The following is a 22,858-nucleotide window of genomic DNA, read 5'->3' as shown; positions in this document are numbered from 1 at the left end:
AAGTGTTATTGGTAAAACGACGTTGCCGGCTGTTTATGTTAAGATTATCTATAATAAAGACTATTTTATTTACTAAAAACACCTATATGTTTCCCTTTCATTCTGTTCTGGACTCATTTGTTACTGGTCCCCTCACTCGCATGCCTAGACCCCTTCGGGGGGACGTAACAGAGTAGCTAATAACTGCCGAAGGGATGTTCGACTAATGCCACTCTCCAGTGACATGCGGCGAGTGCTACGCTGTGGGCTCTTGCTGGATGAAGCTAGGACAGCCACTGATGTTTCTTCATTAGTGACAATTTTCTTGCGTCCACATTTTGGCAAATCCAACACTGAACCAGTTTCACAAAACTTAGCAAGCAGTTTGCTAACTGTAGCATGGGAGATGGGTGGTCTCGTAGGGTGTGTTGCATTGAAATGTGCTGCAATGACCCAGTTACTGCGTTCACCAGATATCAACACAATTTTGATACCTGTTAACCTCTTCAACATGTCAATGGCTGTGAACAAAGGGAAACTTGTAAATAACTCATGAAAGAATAAAGTTACGTTGAAACCAAGCACACCATTGTTTTTCTTGTGACATTACCAATAAGGTTGATGTGTCACATGACCCTCTTCCTATTGGGGGGAAAAAAAATAAAAAATAAAAAGTTGTTTCCAAGATGGCCGACTTCTAAATGGCCACCATGGTCACCACCCATCTTGAGGAGTTTGCCCCCTCACATATACTAATGTGCCACAAACAGGACTTTAATATCACCAACCATTCCCATGTTATTACGGTGTATCCATATAAATGGTCCACCCTGTAGGTTTCAAAATGTTTCTGTGGATATTTCACTGACTCCATTTACATATAGATGATTTTCACACCTCATGTAAATGTTTCTAGATCTGCCAATGTTCACAGCTGGTACAAACTAGACTTACAGGCGACCGCTTCTGGTCCCCAGGCCGTATGTTTGAAAGTCAATAAATAACACTGAGAGACAGTCGACGGTTTGATCTCCTACAAAAATAAAATTAAGTAGAGCCTGAAATCTGTTCCAATAGAAACTGTGTGAATCCTCTGTGGGGCTTTGTTTTGTTACAAAAACATCGCAAATATGAATACTGCATAAATCCTGGAACAAAGCATTTATATTAGCTGTTGGAGTCCAGTCACTCTGACATGTTTGACTGCAGATCCTGGCTGTGTGCTGGCCAGTTGTCGCTGTCTCACTCCAGCTCGGAGGATCCAAGCAATGCTGCTCCATCTGCACTCTGCTGGCCTGTCTCCTCCTCCTTCAGTCTCTCCTCCTCCTCCTCCTCTTCCTCCTCCTTCCATATGGTTCAGTGAAGCCTGTAGCTCCACCTGCCTGACAGCAGCAGATAACATGCACCTCCTGTTACATCTCCAGGATGTCTGAACACGAGCCCACGAACACGTCCACGTGAAGAGACCTCATTAAAACAGCAGAGCTGCGATAAAATGTTGCGTTCAGTGCGCATCTCAGTCACAGCTGCGATCAGCTGAGTTATGATCAGAGATGAAAAAGCACCTCTCATATTTAAAACTGTTTCCTGAACAAATCAAATGTATTATTGTATTTATGGATTCATGTACTGATTGATTTTGCCTTCCAGAGTCAACAGCTCATTTAACAGCCTGTTTATCGTATTTAACATTGTCACCATGACTACCACGGCTGTAGTTCTCATTATTTAAACCATGATATAATCAGAGGTGGGTCGAGTATCCAAAAATTGTACTCAAGTAAGAGTAGCATTACTTTAAAATATTATTACTCAAGTAAAAGTGAAAAGTAGTCGTCAAAAAAGTTACTCGAGTAAGAGTAAAAAAGTACTTGGTGAAAAGACTACTCAAGTAGCGAGTAACTGTTTGAAATGTCCGATTTATTTTTTAAATAAATGTTATCTGACAAACAAAAATAAATAAATATACAAATTTTAGTATTTTCAAAAGGAATATATGTAAAAACATCAACAAAATAAGGCACAACAATTCTAATTTCAGATTTCAGTTTTTCACAACATAAAGCTTTTTTCACCAAAACCTGCAGTAAATAATATAAATATATAAACAGTGCAAACAATTTCCAGTGACAAGATACACTGTAAACCAGCGGTCTCCAACCTTTTTTGCTCCACGGACCGGTTTATGCCCGACAATATTTCACAGACCGGCCTTTAAGGTGTCGCGAATAAATACAACAAAACAAAACTAGTACCGGTACCAAAAAAAGAAGATTTATTCATAACACACGTGAAAAGACCCAGGAAAACCGAGTAAACGATCAAAACGATAACAAAATAACGCTGAAAACCGATAAAAACCCTGAAAACCATAGATTTCACACCTGAGCCAGAAAAAAACACCTCTGCACATGAAAAAACTCTTAATACACCAAAGAAACACATGACAAGCAACAGGGGTGGGTAAAGGGTGAGAGATTGTGCGTGTGTGTGTGTGTGTGTGTGGGCGTGTGTGTGTGTGTGTGATATGTCATAGTGCTTGAAACACACATGAAAATATATTAAAGGTTGATTCTTTTTTTCTTTTGGTTTGTGGAACAAAAATCAGCAACAAAGAAACTCGTGCTGCCTTTAGGTGCACTTGGTAAATTCAGGAATTTCTAATCCAAACCACAGCAGGTTGTTTTAAAGGCTTTTCTGGGCTAATGTTTGTTTGTTGGCAGAAACATGTCTGTGATCGCTGTGTTGTTCTTTTTGATGCAGGATTTCATGTAACTCGGTGCTAAAATCATAACAGTTAAGTTTAACAGTTCTAGTGCTCATGCGTCAGCTAGCATGCAGCCTGTTTCAGTTGCTCCTGCTTTTACTGGAGCGATCGTGGCTCAAGAGTTGGGAGTTCGCCTTGTAATTGGAAGGTTGCTAGTTCGAGCTCCGGCTTGGACAGTCTCGGTCGTTGTGTCCTTGGGCAAGACACTTCACCCGTTGCCTACTGGTGGTGGTCAGAGGGCCCGGTGGCGCCAGTGTCCGGCAGCCTCGCCTCTGTCAGTGCGCCCCAGGGTGGCTGTGGCTACAATGTTGCTGCCATCACCAGTGTGTGAATGTGTGTGTGAATGGATATGTAAAGCGCTTTGGGGTCCTTAGGGACTAGTAAAGCGCTGTACAAATACAGACCATTTACTCTTTACTCTAACTTTTTCTTACTTATTTCTTTGTCCTTTACTGAGTGTGTTCCTCTGTTTAAAAGCTTTCTTTTCAAACATCGAGAGAGTTTTTGTTCTGCTGTTACTTTCACTGAGGAATGGGACTGCAGCACAGCAGCTACACACCAGAGATCAGCTGAGCCGCCTGATGCTGGTGTTGCAGATTAACTGGTGTCTCAGATTAACTGGAGACGGTCAAACAGATGTGTGACAGACTTTAAGGAGCTGCTGCCAACAAACCAGCAAATAAACACTGAATATTTCATGTGTGACATTTGTGAGGTTGCCTTAAACACAGTCCGTCAGTCTTTTTGCTCTTGAACAATGAAATATTAAAAACTGTCTCGAGTTTATTTGGTGATGTTCTCGTGCACGAGGCGAAAACAGCAAACAAACGTCACAGTAAATCTTTCCAGCTGATGTTAGGCATCCTCCACCTGCTGAATCCACTTCAGCCTCTTCCTGCTCATGTTCCTGTTTAGAGGCACAGTCGGCCTGAAAATGGAGAAAACTGAACACAGGAATATTTGGATTTTCCTTCTTTTTCTCTGCTCATGTTCAACTTGTCTGATTCAAGCTGGGAATATTTATTAGAAACAAAGTGAATAATATTATTTTATTATCACGTTGATGCAGCACATGGTTCAGTTAGCTTTGTATAAACACGTGTTAGAAATGTTCTTCAATCAGCTCTTTTTACTCTCATTTCACAGCCAGGACTTTTTTACTTTTACTTGAGTAAAGAAGTTGAATTAGTACTTGGAGTATTTTTAACAGTAGTACTTCTACTTCAGTACACACTGTGTGTACTTTTACCACCTGTGTCTGAGACCTCCTTCAGGGTCCACCTGAAGCTCTCAGTCTGCTGTGGAAAAAGGAAATCCAGGTGAGTTTCTCCTGATCACCTGAGGCCGTCATTACTGTGTGAACCCACACACCACTCCTCACTCCTCCCACCTGCTGCACACAGTCACTTGCTGTGTCCCAATTCGGGGTCTGCACGCTTGAAGTACGCACACTACGCGTACTACGGACGGTGCGTACTATAAGTACGGGAAGTGCGGAAGTGAGAGGCTTGTGAAATGGGACGGTATATGCTTCGTCGCGCTGTTCAGGTTGCCTAGCAACCATGATACTAACCGCGAGACACGTTACATACAGCTTTGTTTGACAGAAATGAAGGAGAAAAATGTTTTGTTGGTCATTCATTTTTGTCATGACATCACTTTGATTAGTTGAGTATCTGAGGCTGAGACCACAGGACTGTAAAACATGATTCAAGGGCTTCATTTCTGTACTGAACAGTCATTTAAGATTAGCTAGTAAACAATAATTAGTTAATGTTGTTCATGAGACTAAAGTCATCTCACTGTGGTAATGTAAATATAATATGGCCAATATTATAGTATTGTCAGATTATTATGATATATATATATATATATATATATATATATATATATATATATATATATATATATATATATATATATATATATATATATATATATATAAAATCTATATCACTGACTTTCAGCTTGTTGTGTTTGTGGATATATGACTGACTTTAATTATCCATAAAATCATCAGATTCTCTGTAAGATTAAGGTCGACTATATGTATATTTAGAAGTAGAGGCTTTAAAACCAAGTTAATGCTGAAAGTACAAACATCACTAGTGTCACATAACTTTGCCACATGTGGCCAACAGCAATGTTTTAATGTTCTTCGTTATTAAACATTCGCACATGAATAAGTGACGTCATATTCAGTACTTACTTTTGACAGTTCACTTTTCGGCCGCTCCCTTCTGCCGTATTTTGCGGCAAAATTATCCACACCCACCGCCGCGCTATGAATTGTGGGATATATGGGACCACGAAGCGTGCACCGGACCACGCTTGATATTTGGGGAAATCGACGGCGCATTTGGAGTATGCATTTGAAGTACACTTCGAATTGGGACAGCCGTCGTCGCGTGGCGGTAACGTAACCACACTTGAAATGCGTACTTCAAGCGTGCAGACCCTGAAATGGGACACAGCGACTGAGTACAGGCTGATTCCTGTAAAGGGAGAGGCAGGAAGAGGCGGAGCAACAGCTGAAAAACAAGAAGCTCAACGTCATTTTGCAGAAGTGAAAGTGTGAGAGAGCAGCAGCAGAGCTGCAGTCGAGTCCTGTTTGTCTCTAAAAGAAGATTCACTGGAGTCCATCAGGTTTCTCTCAGCAACAGTGGTGAGTGCAGCTGATCACACTTCCTGTTTCTACACAAATCTTCACTCTGTTCACTTCATCAGGGCCACCTCATTTCTCCATGGTGCCACGTAGGCTGCGTCCACACTCGCCCGGATAGATTTGAAAACAGCGCTCCGCGTCCACACTTGTGTTTTCAGTCGTTTTCACAGAGTTGTGCGTCCACATTAAAACGGCTGAAAACGCTTACGTTCCAGTCCTGCGCTTGCGTGAAACGCAAGACAATTCAACCGGTCTCATTTCTTTCTGCCGCTTATTTACTTTCCAGCTGTTTGAAATGTCGCAGCAAAAGGTGGAGGAAAAGCACAGAGTTTTTTAAATGGACTCACAATGAGGTGGAGTTGTTGCTGCGAGTAACACAAAAGTACAAAGTTGCAAAAGTGAGAGAGAAATAAAGAATTTGAAGAAAAGCTCTGTGGAGCATGTACGGACTGATATTCATCTTTAATAGGACTGTCAAAACTGCAGCTGTATAATGCTCTCCACTATCTTTGTTTAATTGGTCACATGACTGCATCACATGACTAACATGCGTCATTGTTTTAGAAAGTCTCTGTTTTCACTGTGACGCTAACGCACCGTCGCCAAATGTTTTGTTTTCAAAATGTTTTCCTTGGAGAAAACGCCGTCTCAGTGTGGAGGCCAAAGCGGAGAGAAAACAGTGCTTTTTCAAACGAAAACGCATTAGTGTGGACGTAGCCTAAACAATTGGTCACACCGGTATGACCAGCCATTCGAGCAAAAACAAAAGAAAATCTCTGCAACTCTGAAAGTCTCTGTGTGGTCAACAACACATTATGCCCATATCGCTGGCTAAACCAATCAGAGAGAGGGCAGGACCTCTCTGATTGGCCGTGGTCCAGATATTCCTGCAGGACTACGTGTGTACGTTTGAAAGTGCAGGAGGTGAGCAGCCTGATAGGATGGATGTATCTGTGGGTAATGAGAAAAGAACAATTGATAACTTTTTCGTTAAGGCCGGTGCTCTGACACGGAGCCATCAACCTCTCAGTGTCTAACAGTCGAAGAAGCTGTTGAAGAATCTTGTTCTGTGTGTGATGCTGCTGTCCGCTCTGTTGTGTCTGAGATTGTATGTACAGCTTTGTATCTGCAGGTCCATGGATGCAAGTGTTGTTCCTATAATCCTCTCTGCAGACTTTCTGACTCTTTGCAGAGCCTTCCTCTCTGTCTGTGTAGTGTTTCTATACCAGACAGTGATGCCTGCGGTGAGGATGCTCTCTATCAGTCCTCTGTAGGCCTGGGTGAGAGGGTGGTGGTTCATGCCGGCTTTCCTGAGCAGCCTAATGAAATAAAGCCTTTGCTGGGCTTTTTTCACTGTTGCTGTAGTGTTGAAAGTCCAACTCAGGTCTGATGTAACCTGCAGTCCCAGGAATCTGTGGCTGTTTGTCCTCTCCACCTCCGTCCCTTTGACGATAAGAGGTTGCAGGGGAGGGGGTTCTTCCAAAAGTCCAGTATTAATTCCCTGGTCTTGTCCGTGTTGAGGATGAGGTGAAGAAGCTTCAGTGATTAAAAGAAACTTTTCTCTCCAAGCTCCTCAGACTACTGACGCTTGTTTCTCTCTTTTTAAAAATGAAATTTAAAGTGAATTTTGAATCAAATGTTTCTTTTCTTTCTCCCTCAGAGTGCAGACATGTCTGCTGCCAGCAATCTGCGATCTGAAGATCAGTTTCTGTGCTCCATCTGTCTGGATGTGTTCACTGATCCAGTCTCTACACCATGTGGACACAACTTCTGCAAAACCTGCATCAGTCAGCACTGGGACATGAATCAGAGCTGTCAGTGTCCCATGTGTAAAGAGACTTTCTACACTCGACCTCAGCTGAGGGTCAACACCTTCATCTCTGAGATGGTTGCTCAGTTCAGACGTGAAGCTCAGCAGAAAGCCAGCAGCAGCTCAGAGCAACAAGCTGCCAAACCAGGAGAAGTTCCCTGTGACGTCTGCACTGGAACCAGACTGAAGGCCCTGAAGTCCTGCCTGGTGTGTCAGACCTCCTACTGTCAGACTCACCTGGAGCCTCATCTGACACTGAAAGGCCTGAAAAGACATCAGCTGATTGATGCTGTGGAGAACCTGGAAGGCAGGATGTGCACGAAGCACGATAAACTCCTGGAGCTGTTCTGTAAGACCGACCAGACATGTGTCTGCATGCTCTGCCCTGTTTTAGACCACAAGTACCACAAGTTTGTTCCTCTGAGAGAAGAATATGAAGGAAAGAAGGCAGAGCTGGAGAAGACAGAGGCTGAGATTCAGCAGACGATCCAGAAGAGACGACTGAAGATTCAGGAGATCACAGAGTCGGTGAAGATGAGTAAAGATGCTGCAGACAGACAGAAAGCAGAAGGTGTTCAGGTCCTCACGGCTCTGATGGAGTCTGTTGAGAGACGCCTGAAGGAGCTCATGAAGGAGATCGAAGACAAACAGGAAGCTACAGAGAAACAGGCTGAAGGTCTCATCAAAGATCTGGAACAGGAAATCTCTGAGCTGATGGAGAGAAGCTCTGAGGTGGAGACGCTCTCACGCTCTGAAGACCACCTCCACCTCCTCCAAAGCTTCTCCTCCCTGAAAGCTGCTCCACCCAGCAAGGACTGGACAGAGGTCAGAGTTCATCCACCATCATATGAGGGGACTGTGGGGAGAGCTGTGGCTCAGCTGAAGGAGACAGTCTGGAAACCCATGAAGAAGAAGCTGTTTGAGGCTGAGCTGCAGAGGGTCCAGCAGCATGAGGTGGACGTGACTCTGGATCCTGATACAGCTCATCCTAATCTCATCCTGTCTGATGATGGAAAACAAGTGTACTGTGGTGATGTGAGGAAGAAACTTCCAGACAACCCAGAGAGATTTTCTTACTGTCCTGGTGTTTTAGGAGAGCAGAGTTTCTCTTCAGGCAGATTTTACTTTGAGGTTCAGGTTAAAGGAAAGACTGAGTGGGATTTAGGAGTGTCCACAGAGTCAATCAACAGGAAGGGAATAATCGCACTGAGTCCTGAGGATGGTTTCTGGACTGTGTGGCTGAGAAATGGAAATGAGTACGAAGCTCTCGATGACCCTTCAGTTGATCTCTGTCTTCATCCTGGTCCTGAGAAGGTGGGGGTGTTTGTGGATTATGAGGAGGGTCTGGTCTCCTTTTATGATGTAGGTGCTGCAGCTCTGATCTACTCCTTTACTGGCTGCTCCTTCACTCACAAACTCCACCCATACTTCAGTCCCAGTAACAATGATGGAGGTAAAAACTCTGCACCTCTGATCATCTGTCGTGTCAATCAAACTGATCAACGACTGATTTAATTTGATGAATGATTGATTTTTCTTGAAGGGAACAAATGAACATATTGAGTGTAAATCCTCTACAGTCTCCATGTTTCTATAGAATCTGATCATCAGGACTCTGATTCACACTTTGATTCTCATGGAGTTTGATTTGAACAGAAGAAAAGTTGAATCAGGAAATGTTCCCACTGATGGAGACTCGAGCTGAAGAGCAAATATCAGAGAATAAATGTCCAAAAGCTTCATTTACAATAAAGTTTGTTCAATGCTTTGAGTGAATCCAGACTCATGTGTGGCTGTTATACGGAGCATCAGAGTCCAGCTGAGTTATGTTGGATACAAACTGCTTATTTTGGCTCTGTGAGCAGTTTTGTTCACTGAAAACTGATGAGACGGATAATATTCATAGAACTCTGTAGAGATTGATGCATCCATGTTCTCCACCTGCAGGTGTGGAGGAGAAAGGTGGAGCACAGACTGCTGCATCCTTCCAGTCACATCATTGTGATGATTTGGGTTAAAGATAAACAGAGTTGAACGGCTGCAGTCACAGCATCAAGACGATGCTGAAGCTGAGCTGTCAGTGAAGATGTTTCACTGTGATTTGATTTGAAGAATAGAAAGTGTGTGTGGCGGCTGACAGCTGCAGTCTCTGTTAGTCTGCATAACACACACACAACTTTCCCCCTGAGGCAACGATCCAGCAACAACAACACACACTGTTAAAGAACACTTTACTGTTTAACCCTTTAAAGCCGGTCGGAGCGGGCACGCTCTCTTTTGCGTAACTATTTTTAAATCCCGGTAGCACAACAACCACGTAAGCTCGCGCAATAACTTTTTTTGCATATGAAACCGGAGGAGTTGTACTTACATCTTATGCCATCAGCTTGTCCTCGGTCACAGTTTCCTTCCACATATAGTTTTGCAAAAACTGCATAAAAAGCACTTGCAGCAACAAAAACATAATATTCCAGAAACACGCTTTGCCAATCTGATCAGCTGTTTGTAACACTTTCTACATTGAAATAGACGTCAGCGCGAACAATCACATGTCCGCCATTTCCTGCCCGAAACCGGAAGTGATGTCATTTTCGCGGAAAATGTAGTTTTTTACTTGTAGGCCTTGAAAGCCTATACAGGTGTTTTTAAAAGTCATGTTTGACTTTATGCTTTTCTGAATAGTTTCTGGGATGCTTAGAACTCGAATTGCACTGCTTGAAATAGTTTATTTTGATGCACATGCTGTTTTCTTTGCAAATTTGCATCAAAGGATTGTTTTTCGTTTTTCTGCAGTTTATAAAAATTGGTGTATCTCAAAAATAAAACTATGAAGACACTCAAAATTAATTTCCTGTTGTTGTAAACTATTTTTTGCAACTTTTTTGTATTTAAAGTTTTGAGTGATAAACCTCTTAAATTTGTCCAAGTAGAAATATATGTAAAAAACAAAACAAAAACGATTTAAATTTTTTTGTAGTTTATTGCACTTTTTTGCAATTTATGTAATTACTATGGACTTAATGCATACATTTTATTAAAATATAATGGATTGCATTTATATAGCGCTTTTAGGGACCCTCAAAGTGCTTTACAATACCACTATTCATTCACTCTCACATTCACACACTGGTGGAGGCAGCTACAGTTGTAGCCACAGCTGCCCTGGGGCAGACTGAATATATATGGGATATAACAGTTGTATTGATGTATAGCAACTTAAAATGCTCCATGCTTTGACCTATGTCCTTGTTAGCCTTGATAAACCTTGATCTTCCTTCATTAAACCTTGAAATTTCTTTCACCTTTGAACTTAAGGCTTAAATTAAACCTTTGTTAAAAACCTTCTTACCAACTTGTAATTCCAACTTTCTGCATTAAACATGTATCTTATCATATAAACACTCCATCACTGAGAGAACTGTAACTTTAGGCAGAACCAAATGAAGCAGCTAATCTCGTCAAAATCAGGGGTGTCACTAGGTGTTAAGGACAGGGGGGGCTTAGCCCCCAAGAGATGCACACGATATGAACGAACGTAGTGAATGAGCACAAAATTTCACAAACAGAAAATAAAGACTGAGAAATTGTTTTCCTACTTTTTTGGACAGATTAAACATCCTAGGCCACCAATAGATCTATTGTTTTATTTCAGTCTGTTTTATAATACAGGACAACAAGAAAACAGAGGAAATGTGTTTGCTGCATCAATACCAAGAAAAAAACTGAAAATAAAAAAGTACATCATTTTTATGGCTGCAATCACCAGTTACTTGGTGGAAGCGTCAAAGAATGACGTCTGTTTTTAAGAGTGGCAAATCGGTCAACCACTCTGTTGTGACTCAGATGCTGAAGCGTGCCTTTTTCAATAGACATGACTGCAAGACTGTGAAGTCTTTTCTGACCCATTGTTTGACGCAGCCAGGAGTGCAGCCGACGCAGTGCACTAAAGGACCTTTCGCACGAGCAGCTGCTGACAGGCACTGTTAGGGCAACTTGGATGGTTGCCTTCTGAGAGGGAAACATGTCTGAATCAAGGAGGTTGTACACAGACAACATATTTTTGGGTGGACATCCAGCCTCTGTTTTCCGGGTAAGAAAGTTTCTGGCCACCAGAACCTCCTCTTTTTTCAGGTGAAGTCTGTAGTGCTTTGCAAGTTTATTCAAGTGTGTGTCACTTGAGTGTCACTCAAGAAGTTTTCAGATTTAGGACTGCATGCCTGGATGCCTTTTAGCAGCCCTGCATCTACACTGCAAAATCTTTGATCAAGCTCGCCAACCATCCGATCCACACAAGTAACAAGTAACTCTCTTTTCAATGTGTCTGAGTTGTTCGATTCAGTGCGTGAACCCACAGTTGCCTCCAGGACAAAATCCTCCATCATCTGTTTGTGCCTTGTCTTGGCACCTGGTCCAGGGATACTGTGGCTGTTGCACAGGGCCTTGGTTTTCTCATACAGCTCTGTGGCAAATGCATCTGAGTGTTTGCCCTTAAGTGTGTCACACACAGCTTGTTTGCAGATAAAAGCTTCTGCCAGGTCTAAAGTCTCTTTCTGCAGGAACTTGTTGAGTCCTTCGGTTACAGACAGAATCGACTGAAACATCAGTAGTGCATAGACTGCTGAGAACTTGTAGAGCTTTGCTCTGAGACCAACAGCTATGGGGGATCCAATTGCAGATAGGCACTCCAAAATGGCAGGCAATGTCTCAAGAACTGCACTGATTGCTCGCAACTGACATGCCCAGCGAGTGTTTGAAAGTTGCACAAGCTCAGTTTTTGTCAATCCAAGCTTTGCCTGACTATGAGTTGCTGCAGCGGCTTCATAATTTTCCCATTTAACCCTGTGCGGTTATTAGAGGAGACACAGCCGTCTGTCCTCTCTGTGGTATTTATTCTGGACAACACGGATGTCAACAGGGTCAGTGTTCATCTGATTATTAATATTTAATATTAATAATTATTATAATTCTATTATCATTAAAATAATGAGCACTACAGCCATGCTACTTTCAGCTGTCCAATAATGTTTGTAATGACTTGTAGTCATAGTGATGATAATAAATATGATAAACACAGACAGTTAAATGAGCCACTGACTCACTCTGGGAAATAATTACTTATGGGAAAAAACATAAATAATTCAGTTAATACATTAATCAGTAAATACAAAGATGTTTCGATGCGTGCAGGAAAAATTGAAGGTAGCTCAACTGAGTGACGTGTTGTTGTCTGCTGGTAGCTGCTGTCATGTAGGCGGAGCTACAGGCTTCACTGCGACATATGGAAGGAGGAGGGGGAGGGGCAGAGATAGACCAGCAGAGTGCAGGCAGAGCAGCATCACTTGGATCCTCCGAGCTGGAGTCCTGCTGTGAGACAGCGACAGCTGGCCAACACACAGCATCTACAGTCACACATGTCAGAGGACTCCAACAGGAAGAGCAATAAATAACACTGAGAGGCAGTCGACGGTTTGATCTCCTACAAAAATAGAATTAAGTAGAACCTGAAATCTGTTCTAATAGAAACTGTGTGACTCCTCTGTGGGGCTTTGTTTCGTTAGGAAAACATCACAAATATTAATACTGCATAAATCCTGGAACAAAGCATTTATATTAGAGTAGAAACATCACCTGTATATAAATGATGGTGTCAAACGTATGGCCTGGGGGCCAGAAGCGGTCGCCTGTAAGTCTAATTTGTACCAGCTGTGAAAAATATAACAAGTGTAAAAAAGAAAAAAGGTTTAATTCAAATTTATCTGTGCAGAATTTTTATTTTATTTTATCTTTTGCAGCAAGCAGAAGAATGTGCCATCATTTTTTATTTCTTTTTTTATTATAAAATAACTTTATTAACATATCCATATTCATCCATGTAAACAGGGATTGTAACAGTCAGTGAAACAGGCGTGCACCATCTCCAGTCATCTATTATTAATAAAGTGATTTCTTCCATTAAACGTATAGAAACATATTCTGTCATTGGAACAATTTTATCCCTAAATATGTAAACAGACTGCGACACTTCGCTCTGGTCCTCCATCCGTTCACTCTTCACATGTTTTTATTAAGTGTAATAAAGCTCGATCACCTCATAAGAAATGAAATTTCAAGACAAACTGTCACAAAGTGATTAAAATTGTGTAAATAAGTCAAAGGACGCCTGCACAGGTGGGACGTCAGCGTCTTTATTCAATCTTCTGTGTCATGTTCTGTACCCAGAATCATCACCATCTGAAACACTCGGATGGAGGCTCGCGATGCACAAACTGCTGATAGAGGAACTTTTGACCTGAACAGGAAGTCCTCGTGTGTGACAGGAAGCTGATACGTGACTGAAAGTTCACAGTCCACAGCTTTCACCACTTTATTCCTTTTTGTTACGAGGGTAAAAAATACGGTTGATGCTGCATTTGAGTTAATTGTTAACTGATCACAGAGAAGCATGAGCGCACGTTTATTGTTTAATAGAGCTCGTAATCTTTACAGAGATAGAGATGCAGGCTGAGGACAGAACAACCTCCACCTGAGAGGAGACGGGCACCATCATATCATTGCCTACATATCTGATCTGAACACGCTCCGTCTTAGTGACTCGGTGTTTTGTGTCTGTTTGATGTCCGTGGGGATAAAAACCAGAGGCTCTGATGTTCGTGTTGACGTCTTTATTTCAGGTTCTGAGTGAACAGGAAGTTTCTGGACCAACAACGTTAACAAAGGACGGCGTTGTAGCCGCTGTAGTCAGCTTACTCACAGTAAAACCTTTAAATTCACCTGACTGCTGTAGTATCTGATTGTTGCTTTCAAAGTAAACACACTCCATCTACACAGAGGCAGAAAGCTTCAGCTGCTGTGAGGTGTGCACCTGTGTCCACACCTGTGGTTCCTACCAGAGGTCGGTCAGTCGTATCCTGTGCTCTCATTGGTTGCTTGAAGACTTCATGCCACTGCAGTTTATCAGGCAGGTGTGTCTGTGTGTGGATCATTGTGTGTTTGTAGAGCGTCTCCTCTGTGACGTCCTGATGAAGGTCAGCTGTGCTTTACAGGGCGTCAGAATCCCCGTCTTCACTTTCACAGCCTGAAGAAGTGAGAGGAAAACAAAGAGGTCACACACAGATGTCAGTGCGTCCACTCTGCTGTGTGAGCAGCTCTTCTCTCCTGTTTCCACTGAGTCCTCTGACTTCAGTGATGACAGAGAGGATCACTGTGTCCTCTGGATCTGACACCTGTAGCTGCTTCACTCTGCTCTGGATCAGCTGACAGCTTTGTAAACGTGTTTTCATGGGTTGGTTTGTTCCAAGTGAACTACAAACCATGTGACCACCTTCAGCGCCACAAAGAGGATTTACATGAATGTCACGCTTAGTTTCCAGCTGGTACTGACTGTGCACATCTATGCTGTTGGCTACCTCAGACTTATAGCATAGATGTGGTACCTGATCACACTTACACACCATCAAGGAAGTTTTTTTATATCTGGAGTTTGTTTAGAAGCAGATCTGGACCACGCCTCTTTCAGCAGCGCTCTTATCGTAGGTCAAACCCCGACTGTTAGAATCCGACGCTTCGTAGTCCGAATGAGGAAATCGGATTCTTACACTCAGGAGAAAGCTCAGGGATATTTGCCTGTTCACTTCATAACTCTCAACTCTTTCAGCTTCTGGAACAAGTTTGTGTGAGTCACAGTCAAGGAGCCACCAGAGGACACCTGCTAACCATCGGCATTATGGGTAGTGTAGTAGGAGACACTCACCTGACATGAAATAGCGATAGAAATGAAATAAAAGAACCCCGGAAACTATAAGGACCAGAACCAGGAGAAACACGAGGGGCTCCCAGTATGACCACTGCTCTGTAAAGACAGACAACAAACAGTGTGACCTTTGACCTCTGAGTCCATGTAATCTCAGCTGTATTGATCCAACAAAGTCCTTTGATTGTAAAGTAAAGACTACTTTCAGTGATGTAATCTTTATCAACAGCAGTCGCTGAAGCTTCTTGCTGACCTTTGACCTGCAGCTGTACATCTCCCAGTTTCTGGTAGCCAAATATAGGGTCTCTGATGGAGCAGGTGTAGGTGCCACTATCAGACAGTTGAAGGTTGGTCAGGTTCAGGCTGAGGTCTCCAGTTTCCAGAGCGTCAGTCTTCATGGATGTTCGGCCGCTGTAACGCTGGTTTTGATCTTTCAGTTCGTCTCCTTGAAGCTGACGCTGGTGGACGGTTGGAGGACTGAGGTCGGAGCGACTCCACACCACTGTGGAGTTGTCCAGTTCAGATGTTTGGTTATTACAGGGCAGCAGGACGAACGGATCCCCAACATACACAGCTGAGGCATGCTGGGAAACTGTGAGGACATATAGAGAGACACCGTGTGTCATGTTTGAGGTAATAATCACGGTCAGACCTGCTTACAGACGTCAGAGCAGACAGAATGATGATTACAAATGTTGAATTCATTTTCATTCATGCAACATGAATTAAACTGGAGAGGAAGCCCATCATCCAAAGATGCTAAACACAAAGCACATCAAACAGGAAAGCACAGGAAAGGAACAGAAATCTTCAAAGTAAAACAGGAAGTAAAGTGTAAAAGGTCCAGAGGATAAAAGGAAAACATTTACAAACACAAGCAGAAAAAGGATTAAAAGTGAAAATGCTAAAATGCTAACAAAGGAATCGGGGGGGGGGGGGGGGGGGGGTATCTTGTAGGCCGGTTTACAGGCACCGTCAGGCCTAGTGAGGGTGTCCCGCTACCCTCTAATGAGGGTGATGGATGATGACACACGCCTGCTGCTGATCAGCCTCGTTTGGGGGAGCTAATTAGGAGAGTGGCTGAGCGCCCATCGTTCTGTGACAAACCGTCCGTTTAATCAGTGCACAAAGCTGTTGTGAAGTGTGTGGTCTGCAGCTTGTGTGAGGTTTCTTACGGCTGCATTTGTTGTTTCCCGCAGGATCGCGGAAACAGGAGGACAAGCAAGCGCCAGGAAACATATTTTCAGTATAGTAATTATGAATTACTCTCAGTAATTAGCATAATGCAACACTTTTATGAACACTAAGGAATAATGTAAGTAATAGATTACTTTTTGGAGTAACAACCTCCCCACTGACTGTGACCTGATACAGTCTGAAGCTGTTCATGCATCCACCGTGCCAGCTAACAGAGCATATCCACCAGTATCTATGAAGACTCGTGCTAACCACTTTCAGACTCATTTGCATCTAAATTCTGATGATGTTTTTTCTTTCACTGTTGCAAAGTGCAAACATGACAATTTTCATGAAGTTAAAAAGTAATCTATTACAGCTTTAAAACAGGAGACAGTTGATTTAGCCTGAAATCTTGCGTTGCCTCAAGTAAGTCGCTGCGTTGATGTTTGACAGACTTCAATGAAAGTTTCTGGTTGGAGCAACAAACAGGTTAAGCTCAGATTGAGCTTCAGATTTCAGGGTGACTTATGGCTCTTTAAACCTCTGTTCAGGTGCAAAAGTGTTTCTCCTGTTCCTCGTTTCCCTGTTTTTGTATGTTTGTCACATTTAAATGTTTCACATCATCATTAAGGGGGAAAAACGGTGCCTCAGTTAAATCACTTTAAGTTTAGAATTAAAGCACTAAACAAACATAAACAATATGTAGGTCAGCAGGATGTGTGAGCCGAACTCACACAGACAGGGTTACACACCAATATCAACCACAAACCTCTTCACACATGGACCTGTGAGCCACGTTTCCATCTTTTCTCCAAAACCTTCAAGACTTCCATGTTTCTAATGAGCGTACAAACCTTGTAATAAACGTGATCATGTTTGTGACGATGATCAACCTGAGTGAAAACAACCTGCATTCAGATTTCAGAGAGTTTCTTACCGTCGATGAGGAGAAGCAGGAACAGCAGCAGCATCTTCATCCTCCTGTGAAGTCGACACCAGCACAGATGCCGTTAAACACTCGGACGCACGTCTGCAGCTGCTGACGCACAAATCAAACGTTCCTCTCGGCCTCTGCTGTCTGTCTGTTGCAGGAAACCACGAGAGCTGATATGAGATAAAGAAGCACCAGTTTCAGTGTTCGCTGCTCTTCATCAGTCTGAGACTCAGGCTGCTGTGGTGATTCTCCTGAACTCTCATCTATGTTGTAATCATTTCATCTTTATGCATATTTATATGCAGCACACCACATGTTTTAGTCTTCAAGTTTCATTTTTTATTTTCATTTTAACTTCATCAGCTTATCTCAGCTCCCAGCAGCAAAGCTTTGGTCTGACACAGATTCTCTTCAAGCAGATGTAAAATTTTACTGTGTTTGTTAAACTTCAGTCTGAGTCTTTCCACCGCAGGAGCTACATTTATTTGTATTTTAGAAAAACAGAGTCCATGAGTGACTCAGACATCAGCGCTGTGAAGCATCTTCAGCACACAGTCGAAACACTGGAGGTGAATGTAATCTTGCATCTATGTGGGTCAGCGATCCTCGAGAGGTGAAGACAAAATGTACAAACTGACCTCAGTTCACGGATCAACGAGGTCTGTGTTCATTAAGTAGCAGCTCAGCCTGATGCTGGTGTTGCACTTTGAATTCATCCTGTGGACAGTTTTGGGATCAGCCTCGTTGTGAGTCCACATCAGTGCAGTGACAGACTTTAAACTTTCACTCGCCTCCACCACCACAACCAGGGCATGCTGGGAAACCGTGAAGACACACAAACAGCAGCATGCTGTGGATTTCTTCCCCAGAGCACACAGTGGACTGAAGGTCACAGTACCTGCAGAGCTCAGAGAGCTTTTAGAGAATGAAGGTCACAAATTGTGCGTTTAACCTGAAAGACAGGACTGAACTCTGAGGGACCTCACAGTCCTGGACACGCTGGCTTCTTTTTCTTCTGTTATATAAAATATTGACGCGTGTGTAAAACCACAGCAGTTAACAGGACCCATCGATGCCCGCAACATTCATGCTGAACCTTGATGTGTGTTAGAAACCAGAGAGAAATCCTGGATATGAAGAACCGGCTCCATAGTTCAGGCTCTGGATCAGCTGCAGTTTTATTTACTTATTTGTTTTTATTTATTTATTATCAGCCGAGTGATGAGGTGTCATGTGACCACCGTGTGCTGTGTGGAGCTGACAGCAGAGCCTACAGGAGAACCAGTTAAACCTTTATTTATGACATCATTATTATCATAATTGTGCAGCTTATAATTACAGATGTCAATAATAATAATAATAATAACAATAATAATAATAATAATAACAACAATAATAATAATAATAATAATAATAATAACAATAATAATAATAACAATAATAATAATAATAATAATAATAAGAATAAGAATAAGAATAAGAATAATAATAATAATAATAATATCTACAGCCTGTAACACTGTGTATAACGTCTCTGCCTGTTACACAGATGCTTTTCTTCAGGAGACAGTTTTAAATATAAGTTGTTGTTTTTTTAATCTCTGATCATAACTCAGCTGGTCGCAGCTGTCACTGACATGCACACTGAGTGCAACATTTTAATGCAGCTCTGCTGGAGATGTGAGAGGATGTGCATGTTGTCTGCTGGTAGCTGCTGCCACGCAGGTGGAGTCACCGCGAGCTGCCGTGAGAGGACACAGACTGCTCATATAGGAGAAGATGGAAGCTGGAGCAGGAGAAGCAGCCCAGCAGAGTGCAGACGGAGCAGCATCGATTGGATCCTCCGAGCTGGAGTCAGAGCTCAGACATGTGCAGAGACCGGAGCAGCCAGCTCCAGCAGGTGTCCGGTATAAATTCATGTAATAAAGCCACAGCAGCGCTCTGACTTTATTTTTAGATTCTTTGATTCATGATGTGGAAAAACGTAGATTAATCCTGGATTTATTTTCTTCACACACATCCTGGAACAATCTGGAGCTGTGTTCGTGGGCTTTGACAGGATCCTGTCTGCAATGATAATAAGCGGCTGTGGGGCTGTGGCACACACGTTTCCATGGCAACAAACACAGCAAAACGTCAAAGCTTCCCTGTTATCACCTCACAGCGTGTTCGTGTTCACACGTTGTGTTTTTAATGTAATCACAGTATTCCCACAGACACGTCGCGGTGCACCTTCCACAGACTCGCTAGATCTCAGGTTTATCTGTAAATTTATATTACACATAAATACACATATTTTTGTGGCCTAAAGGTTTTTTTATTTTCCTCAATTTTAATTATTTTAGTGGTAAAATCATAATTTTCTGACCAAAAAAAAAAAAAATAGAGTTATAATGTGGTTTATGAGCACGTAGGAGGTGACATTTTTATTCTCTTTAGCATAAAGAAAAATAGCTCTGTGACTTCATAAGAAATCTCTCTGGTCAACAACTTCCAGACTGAGTATTTGGTGGATATGCTCTGAGTATTCAGGATACAGGCGGACAACATGGTGATGGCTAACCAACCTGATATAGTGTCAGACAAACAGAGGATGACGGCCGTAGTGATAGATGTACCGAATGACAGCAACATCAGGAAGAAGGAACATGAGAAGTACCAAGGGCTCAGAGAAGAGCTGGAGAGGATGTGGAGGATGAAGGTAACAGTGGTAATCGGAGCACTAGGTGTGGTGACTCCCATGCAGGGCTCTAGACTAACTTTTTGACATGGGCGCACCGGTATGCCTAACTTTAAAAATTTAGGCGTACCAGCACAAAAGTTAGGCAAACTAAAATTTTTCAACCACATCACTTAACACCGCAGCTACATGTGCACTTTCTTTTTTTTTGGGGGGGGGGGGGGGGGGAGTCCATACAGACAATATTCATTTCTAAATTATTAACTAACAAACTTGTGCTTAAAGTGCTTTGTCAATATTGTAGAAAATGTTAAACTTAATCATCATTTCGGCCTCCTCTGACGACCTGTTTGCTGCTGTCTGCTGCTGAAAGGCAGTGGGGACACTTGTCAGTGCATTTATTGCAACATATAATGTGTTTTCTGGATACACTGTGCTTTTTCAGCATTCAAAGATTGATGGCACCGTGTCAGAGCACTGGCTATGAATTTCAGAAGGATCAGGCCTTAACAAAAAAGTTATCAATCGTTCTTTTCATCTTTTCTTATTACCCACAGCTACGTCCACTTCTCTCAGGCCTAGGCTGCTCACTAGGGCTGGGTATCATCACTGATTTCTATAATCCATTCAATTCTGGTTCTCAAAGTCCTGATTCGATTCAATTTAGCCTCAGACAGTCAGAAATATTATAATTCTGATCATTTATCAGCACTGATACATGTGAGACTTCATCAGAATTGTGAACATCACAGCAGATGCCTTTGTGTGAAAGTAACTGAGAATAAAACACAGAAAAACAGATTTTCCTGGTCTGGCTTTTTATAGCAGATAACCTTAAAAATATTCTGCAATAGTCTGCAATTTTGCAGAATTTTAAGAAGTTAAAATCTCTTCAGTGTTGAACAGCAGAAATGAGGCTTTCTTGTCCGAGGTCATTTAAGTGAAAAAAGAAAAAGACAGCGCTGTAAACAACGGTAGACTGCTGGGTAATAAGTGAATGAATAATGCAGAAAACAGAGATTGGAGACGGGAAACTGTTCCTGAAGTACAGAGAGAGAGAGAGAGAGCTGTGCATGAAGTGTGATTTTTATCGTGGTGGAAGCAAAACAACAAAAGTAAGCGGGAATTAATGACGACATTGATCAAATGTGAAGCGTAGTTTGTTGCTTCTTTTGCTGCTGGCTCGGTGAATTTTAGTTGGAGAGAGACAAAACCTGCAGCTCAGAATCAGCGCAAAAAGACGTAATCACAGAGCGGACCAGACGCATCAGAATCTCTAAGCTCCAACAGCGTGTCCGTGTTCAGGCCGTCGGGTGAGGAAGCCGAGAAAGAATATATATATATATATATATGGTGTAGATTTGGCATGGATAGAAGTGACATGTCCTCACCAATATTCAGCGATTATTGAATCGTCCCCACCAATAATTTGATCTCTTCGAGTAAAGAAAAACAAAACCGATAGAAAGAAAAAACTATCTGTCAGCGTCTCATTCACCCAGCGGTGCAGAAAGAGTTAAATTACGTTCTCTACTGGAGTCCTACGTCATGTGACAAATATGGCCAATGTGATTGGCTGAGCCTTTCAGGGAGCTCTGTTTAGTTTTAGCAGCGGCAAACCTGCGCTGCCAGGAGGAGAGGAGGACGGCAGCAAAACACATAAAACGCATGTACTGAGGCTGGAAGAAGCTTCAGTGCTCTCAGAAGACTAAAAAGATGGCTAAGGTCAACAATGACTCAAATGAGATTAAACAATCCTGCTGTATGTCCACCAGCAGAGACTGGACAGTATAGATGTAAAACAAACATGCCAGCAGTTTATCTCAGCTAACGAGAGGAGCAGGCACGTGTTTGTTGTGTGGGGCACCAGTAGTCCATGTCTGCTGCTGTAACAGTAGTTCATGTTTAGAGTAAAACATCCCAGCTCACTGACTTGATCGGGGCAGTAGTGTCTAAAATGTTGCATAATTTTGCTGAGAGATCTTTTACTTTGTGGTAATCTTAGATGAGTAGTTTTAGGGACAAAAACCACCAGGTCATTCAGTGTTCCCTTAGTGCTGATGTGTCAGAGATGTTGTGTAGTATAACTGAACTAATGTTGTTAAGTCCTTAAAGTCATATTCTTTTATTGTCATGACTGTATTTGAAGCTATTTTTATTTTTGTATACCTGATTTATATGGAATATGGCTGAAGTAAACTAAAGTCTAGAATACTTAGTCAGTCATTTGTTTAATAGTAATTTAACATTATATAATTCAAATGTAAAACTATGAATTGTAATCTTAAACGGTTTAAAAGCATGTAGAATAGCATATGTAGGCAAGTATATTTCTCCTTTTTTATCAAGAAGCAAAGACAAAAAGAAAAAAGAAAAAGAAACAGGGCAGAGTTTGGTGGTTGAATCATCCGTCCCCACCAATGCCAAAACCAAATCTACACCCTTGGATCAACACTCTCCACAGTAACATCTCCCTTTAGTTTATTATTTATTACTCCAGTTTATTACGTGGGCTAAAGAAAATAGGAAGGTTACACACTATATTTATATGAAAAATGTGTATCCTTACTGCATTTGATGTATTTTAAGCATATATAATGCAGGATGTGACACCATATGTATGAAGAAATTGCTTTAATTTTGCCACCTCATTTGATTTCAATGGAACCTTCAGAAGATCTCTCTAGATCTGTCCCTGAATTCACTGTGGCAAAAGCTCCATTTGATTCCAAAGCAAATTTTTTTACTAATATGTATTTTTACAGTGATGAACTCGACACACAGGAAGTAATTTAAAGTAGATGTCCATTAAAAACACAGTCACCAAACTTTATTGTTTTTTTGTTGGTGTTGCACTTTGTAGACGGTCCCTGAGCACTCCTCTCACTCTGAATCTCAGTCCAGGTCTGAGGACTCTTTTAATGGAGATGAGCTCACATTCTGCCGTCTACCTTCATAATGAAGATGAGTGTGGACTTTTATTGGTGCTTATACCACGATGGTGTCAGGGCCACAGCACTCAGGTGTATGGAAGGGAGCGATAGACACCTGTAATATCTCACAGTAAAACCATTTAATGTGGGGTCTCAAAGGA

General features: G+C 42.1%; 3 protein-coding genes across 3 annotated transcripts; 1 reads left to right on the top strand and 2 right to left on the bottom strand.

Moving 5' to 3' along the window:
- The first annotated feature begins 5,243 nt into the window (after positions 1–5,243).
- Positions 5,244–8,997, top strand: LOC146521066 (E3 ubiquitin-protein ligase TRIM21-like). The gene is made up of 2 exons (XM_085154413.1): positions 5,244–5,411; positions 7,072–8,997. The coding sequence occupies exon 2, from the start codon at positions 7,081–7,083 to the stop codon at positions 8,734–8,736; it is 1,656 nt and encodes a 551-aa protein (XP_085010539.1). The 5' UTR covers positions 5,244–5,411; positions 7,072–7,080; the 3' UTR covers positions 8,737–8,997.
- A 1,107-nt stretch (positions 8,998–10,104) lies between these two features.
- LOC146521065 (zinc finger MYM-type protein 1-like) lies at positions 10,105–12,068 on the bottom strand (the record flags this gene model as incomplete). Its single annotated transcript, XM_085148675.1, is given in 2 exon segments — positions 10,105–11,406; positions 11,409–12,068. Coding segments are annotated over 2 exon segments (1,086 nt in total), but the record flags the coding sequence as incomplete, so codon positions are not given.
- Positions 12,069–13,475: 1,407 nt separating this feature from the next.
- On the bottom strand, positions 13,476–17,230 carry LOC146521064 (myelin-oligodendrocyte glycoprotein-like). Its single transcript, XM_085154568.1, has 4 exons — positions 17,088–17,230; positions 15,225–15,563; positions 14,972–15,070; positions 13,476–14,296 (listed from the first exon to the last, which is right to left on the bottom strand). The coding sequence occupies exons 1-4, from the start codon at positions 17,125–17,127 to the stop codon at positions 14,259–14,261; spliced, it is 516 nt and encodes a 171-aa protein (XP_085010694.1). The 5' UTR covers positions 17,128–17,230; the 3' UTR covers positions 13,476–14,258.
- Between the last annotated feature and the right edge of the window lie 5,628 nt (positions 17,231–22,858).

The sequence above is a fragment of the Neolamprologus multifasciatus genome, chromosome 3 (genome assembly GCF_963576455.1).
Source record: "Neolamprologus multifasciatus chromosome 3, fNeoMul1.2, whole genome shotgun sequence".
Taxonomy (NCBI): domain Eukaryota; kingdom Metazoa; phylum Chordata; class Actinopteri; order Cichliformes; family Cichlidae; genus Neolamprologus; species Neolamprologus multifasciatus.
The sequence above is the reverse complement of the archived record's forward strand: the minus strand, read 5'-3'. Positions and strand labels throughout refer to the sequence as shown.